The following is a 6000-nucleotide window of genomic DNA, read 5'->3' as shown; positions in this document are numbered from 1 at the left end:
GTTTTTTAAATTTTGATTCATGTAATTCATTTTGAATTGATATTTTACGAGTAAGTACATTTTCCCTTTTAGGATAGCCAAAAAAGTTATATATAGATTGCATTGTGCCCATACAGTTTCGAATATCAGTTACATTACAACTAAATGAAATAGCCAAATTTAGGCTATATGCTCTACAGTGGATATATAAAGCCATTGGATATTTATCATTGATATGTTTTTGTGTTGCATTAAATTTCCTGGACATAGCCGCCGCTCCATCGTAGCCTTGTCCAAATAAGTTATTCAATTCGAGTCCCATGATTTCAAGATTTTGAAGTATTGTTTTTGCTAATGCTTTGCTACTTACATCAGTAACTTCCACAAATTGTAAATAATCTTCTCTTATTTTTTTTTTGTTCTAAATTAACATAACGGATACAGATGGTAAGCTTTTCTTTATTGGAGATGTCATTGGTTATGATGGGCAGTGGTGCCAACCACGTTAGACATACTGAAGAGAGGGAGGATGGTTCAACACAGTAATAACTAATAATATAATTTTAATAAGTTCTAAGAAAACATTTTGAATTGAGATCACTGTTGTATTATATAGGTTATATAATACTAAGACTCGGAGAAATTTCGGGGAAGGGCCACAACAGGCGCGGATTCAGGGGAGGGCTATGGGTGCTCGGGCACCCCCTGTCGCCTTGGCCACCAACAAAATAAATTTATATTATAAATTATGTTATTTCTTATTTTTCAAAATAATAATAATAATAATAAATAATATCGGTTATTCCGTTATCGGAATTTAAATAATTTAATATCAGATATCAAAAATAGATTTTTAGGTCACGGACACGAAACGATTATGTATTTACAATATTTAATACCATTTTTCCTACTTGAAGATACAGATATCGAAAAAATTATTAAATCGACCAAATTTTATATCGATGATCTAATTGGCTCGATAGAAGAGGTTAGAGGTGAAGTTACTTTGTGGAAACAATTTTGGAAATCCCAATTAGATAAACCTAAAACTGCTATAGAAGCTTTGACTCATGCATCTGAATTTTATCCTAATATAAAGGAATTGCTAAAAATTATTTGCGTTATACCAGTTACCACTTGCACCGCAGAAAGAATATTTTCCTCACTTCGACAAACAAAAACATATTTAAGATCAACAATAGGAGAGGATAGATTAAATGGACTTATGCTTCTTAATATTCATAGGGATATTAAAATTACTCCAGAGGAAGTTATTGAAGAATTCAATGAAAAACGCCCAAGAAAATTACAGTTACAATATATGTAAGAAATTATTGTTATTTTTAAGTTTATATTTAATAAATACTGATGTATGAAAAAAAAGTTAGCACCAATAAATCAAATAGAAAATATTAATTTAAATAAATAGAAAGGTGTAACAATCTTTTTTTTTTGAGCACTCCCTGTCAAAATTTTCTGGATCCGCGCCTGGGCCACAACTCCTAAACCCCCGCCCCTTGGTTGCGCTACTATTTATAAATATCCATAAATGTTCAGTATATTATATTCTACAATGTTTAATACAAAAGAGATGTTCGGCCATCGTTGTCAAAGGTAATGCAAAAACATCGTAACTTGATGTGTCCTTTCATCACCTGCGCCACTTTGTCGCAATTTAGATGTACCCTTTTTCGTATCGATCGATTTAATGGTTAGAGTAGTATTTCAAAAACATATTCGAGTTCACCACGAGGTCGTGGTGTAACCACAGATAAGGTTTTCTGTGTTCTAGATAGGAATTTTTTTTTACTTAAATTTTGTATTTACTATTAGTTTTGACATTTAAGTAACAAAATACACAAAGGTACAAAGTAAAAAAAAACAGGCATTGTTCATAAAAATATATAGAAGAGATGTACAATTAAATTTAAAACAGATATGGTTAAAAAAAATATGGAATCCTAAGAATATTATTCTTTTATCGGTTTAAAAAAATAAAATATTTTGGATATCATGGGGAATGTTAGAAGAATTGAAAATGGACAAAAGATGGTTGCAATGTTGTGACAATCTGTGGCAAATCAAGATTAAGTAATTAATGTCACAAGCTATCGGATCATTATGGAGTGTGCAGAAAAGGGAATCGTTCAAGGATATTATAAAGGAATGAGAAAGAAGTAGTGTGTGACTAAAGTGGAGACACGAGAATTATATTTTTCCTTGAGATATTTAGGTTGTGAAATCCGGGTAGTGGTAGGATGGTTGGGAATATGTAAGGTACTTCATTAATTTCAAAAAGACAGCGTTGAACCCGATTAAAATCTGTTTTCGAAATACCAATCGCTTCATTAGATCAATCGGTAAGTTAGACGAAGAATTCGTCTGAATAGTATAACTGTGTTGTGGTTCACCTTATTACGCATTTGACCAATTGAGTCATCGAATCACGATACTACAGTCTAATAGTCGTGATATTGTAGTACTACAAGGAAACGTGAAAAATAAAATAAGCTAGCACAACGTAATTGAATTCCCTTTCTTTCAATTTTTTAATTTTGGTTGGCCCTTTCGGTCATTTACTGCAGAACTGTAGATCACCTTCATGTTTTTTTCACCTCATTATTTCACTAATGACCTAATACGATAACTTTTATACTTTCATGCAGTAAACCGCGTTATTTAGATTTCCATGGAATACATTCTTCATCATTTATAAGGAGACCTTAAAATTAAATTACGCTTTCATTTTTTTATTTACATTTTTTTATTGATCAATACCCTTTTTTTATAACTAAAAAACACTTTCGTCTATGGTGTATATAGTATATTTGTATATTTTAAATTATATGTATAGCGCTGTTTGGTCTTGTTAATGGGTGGTTTTCCGGTGTACCGCATATTATTATTATGCAACGTAACGTGCGCACGTTTTTTCCTTTTAATTTATTTTTATTTCAATATTAATGCCAGAGGTGGATTCACGGGGAGAGACGTGGCAATTTCTCTCTTACCTTGAGATTTTCTTCTTAATCATGAATTTATTTAATATTTTTGATATAGCTTATACCTATATCAAAAATATATATACTCGTATATAAATTATTACATTTACAAAAATTTACTATAGAATACTATGTATATCTTTGGAATAGAGTAATATAATAATATTAATAATATTTTTATTCAGTCCCTCCCCCTTTATACAAGTTTCAGATCCACATCTGGTCAATGCGAAATTGATTTTGTGAGGATTCGTTGACCTCCCCATTTACAAATTTTTACTCTGTCTTAAAAATAATATGATGAAATATTCCAAAGAACTGAGAATATTAATCGCCCATTATCGATCAACTAAAGTCTTGTATATCTTCTGTTTTATATTAAAGATGCATTCTGTTATTCGTAAAATTAGAAGATGAGGATAATTCTAAAATCAATTACTGATTTGTTGAATATTTAATGAACCATCCTACTAGAATACAGATTGTGTTTCTGGCAAAATGATAACAGCGTGTTTTTTCTACACTGATATTGTCATCGTAGCTTACGTAAAAAAGAAAGGTAGCTTTTTTTTTATGTAAAAATAATTGAAGGTGTTCCTAACATAAAAAAATGATAGGAACATCTTCAATTATTTTGAAGACATAAAAAGATGATAGTCTCAGTTACTTAAAAGCGTAATAAGTATGGCCTAACGGAGTTGAATAATTGAAAGGATAGCGAGATCAGTGTAGAACAAATAGGAATTTTTCGAACAGAAATGTGGGGGGGGGGGGCAAATTTATTACTTAAACTTTTACCGAGTGCCGTGAACTCAAATGTATAAACACGTGATAGTTGTTGTTGGGTATGAAACATTATAAACCTGATGGATTTGTCGTCTGGACGAAATACGTTTACTAGTAGTGCAAGCTTATGGAAACTAAAAATAATTGATTTCCCGGGCGGGTTTGACGTGTGAAGACGAATACAATTTTTGTCCACGTCCACGACATCGATGTTTCACCAAAATATTATGTATAATATGTAATGATTTTCCATAATTTACTATTGGTCGGGAAAAAATTCTCCGTAGTGATTGATGTCTAACAGTTTACGAGGTTCGATTATTGAAATTGGAGAATTGTAGTTACCTACTCGTATATACTTACAAACTACAAGTAGTAGCAAGAACGTATTTGAAGGGGGACAAAGGGGGCATTCCCCACATAGCTCGTATTTTTTTTTATATAATACATTGATTTATTTAAAAAATGTAATTTTTATTACATTATTTTGCTTTTTTATTTTTTTTTAATTTAAATCGATAAAATTAACATGTATTCAACATTATGTAAATAAAAATACGTGGAAATAGTATATATTTATAAAAAAAAAACCGATTATGATTCAATTTGAAAATTGATAACATACATTTTTATCACTTTTTTTTATCAGTATCCCTTAACCACGGTTAACGAAAAAACTGTGGCGGACACACTGCCACATATTCCCTCACCACGCTCGACGCCATTAGATTGGTCACCCTGCCTTATCGCAGCACGGCCGTTCCGAGGCGACACAGCAATTTTCGCGCGCCGAACTTTCTCTCTTTGCGCTCAACCAACCGACCGATAACACGTTCGTACGCCTGACAGCCTTACGTTTTGTTTTGCATACACACGTGTTTTTCGACCGCCGTCTCTTACGACTCCCGCGAGTCCTCTTACCTCGTATTGTTTATATATTTTTATCAACCACTACCGTGTAAAATACATATAATTGTTTATTATTCAAAACGTAGTGTTTTTATTATTTTTTTATACATCGACGCCATTGCCTCTCATTTGTTTATGGTGCGCGGATAGCATACCGTCGAACCTTATCTACGTGCATCCGCGCGCTTGCTAAAGAACTATTGCATATCATATGGAAATATTTGTGCAACGCAACGAAATTTGTGAAATCAATGAAGTTATTTATCCGACTGTTTATTGAACCGTTATCGCAGCTTATTGAATTGTTTTTATTGATCGTTTGTGCAACCCAGCATAAAAGTGGGTGGTTGATAAACATTTACGAACATAATTGACCTGTTATTAATGTTTATCAGAACTGCTTCGGCTTCCAGACACTCTAAGCTAGTTATAGGCATTTGTTGCTGAATAATTTTATTACGAACTAGTAAAGCTACGCCGCCCATAATATAAACTTGTGTTCTCTGCACCATATATTTTGTAACCGGGGAATTTAATTTTGTCGGTATTTGATAAGGGAGTTTCGGTTATGCAAGCGATATCAATATTATGGTAATTAAGAAATGCTAATAAAGTATTTCTATTATTTTTCAATCCGTTGGAGTTCCAATTTAATACAACTGTACTATAGTTGTACATTTAAATTATTATTAAGGCTGTTTGTAATAATTGGTAGACTTTCTATGATTTTCTGCATTAGTTGGGTTACAAAAGAATTTATTAGTAGTAGAAGTGATTTATGAAAATCGTTATCCGTAGTGATGGTTGATTTAGCAGCTGTTGCGTATTTTTTACGATTTGTATTTGCATAAGCATTTGATAACGGGGGCGTATGTAAATTCCACCGATTGCTACCTTTTTAGACTTTTTTTCATGTAAATTCCATCGGTACGTTTTTTTTACATGAAAAAAAATGTAAATTTCACCGGTAAGTTTTTTTTTTAACTGAAATAAAAGTAACATTATTTAAGCAAAATTTTAATCCAAATCCAAACTGGTTACATAATTTATGTGGGTACAGATTTATTATAATATATTTAGTGTATTTGGATACAATAATTTAAAATTTAAAATTTGGCTGGTTAATGTTTAGATGCAGCTTTGACGAATTGCATAATGGTAATATTGTTTTCTTTGAATTTCGAAATTGTGTTATTTAAATATTTTTGGCGTGATTTTGATTGTGAATTTCTAAGGTTAAGTTCATTTATGCTGTTTAATTTAATGTAAGTGAATAATTGAATATCTATCTAATAGAGCTTTTGTAAAGTGATGTATATTTGGA

The 6000-nt window shown here is 31.4% G+C and overlaps 1 protein-coding gene across 1 annotated transcript; it reads left to right on the top strand.

Moving 5' to 3' along the window:
• The first annotated feature begins 856 nt into the window (after nt 1-856).
• LOC112687340 (52 kDa repressor of the inhibitor of the protein kinase-like) lies at nt 857-1306 on the top strand. The gene has a single exon (XM_025559987.1). It carries the CDS (start codon nt 857-859, stop codon nt 1304-1306), a length of 450 nt encoding a protein of 149 aa, XP_025415772.1.
• Nucleotides 1307-6000: the final 4694 nt, after the last annotated feature.

This window comes from Sipha flava, unplaced genomic scaffold (assembly GCF_003268045.1).
Source record: "Sipha flava isolate LNK unplaced genomic scaffold, YSA_version1 342_pilon_pilon, whole genome shotgun sequence".
NCBI classification, from domain to species: domain Eukaryota; kingdom Metazoa; phylum Arthropoda; class Insecta; order Hemiptera; family Aphididae; genus Sipha; species Sipha flava.
The sequence above is the reverse complement of the archived record's forward strand: the minus strand, read 5'-3'. Positions and strand labels throughout refer to the sequence as shown.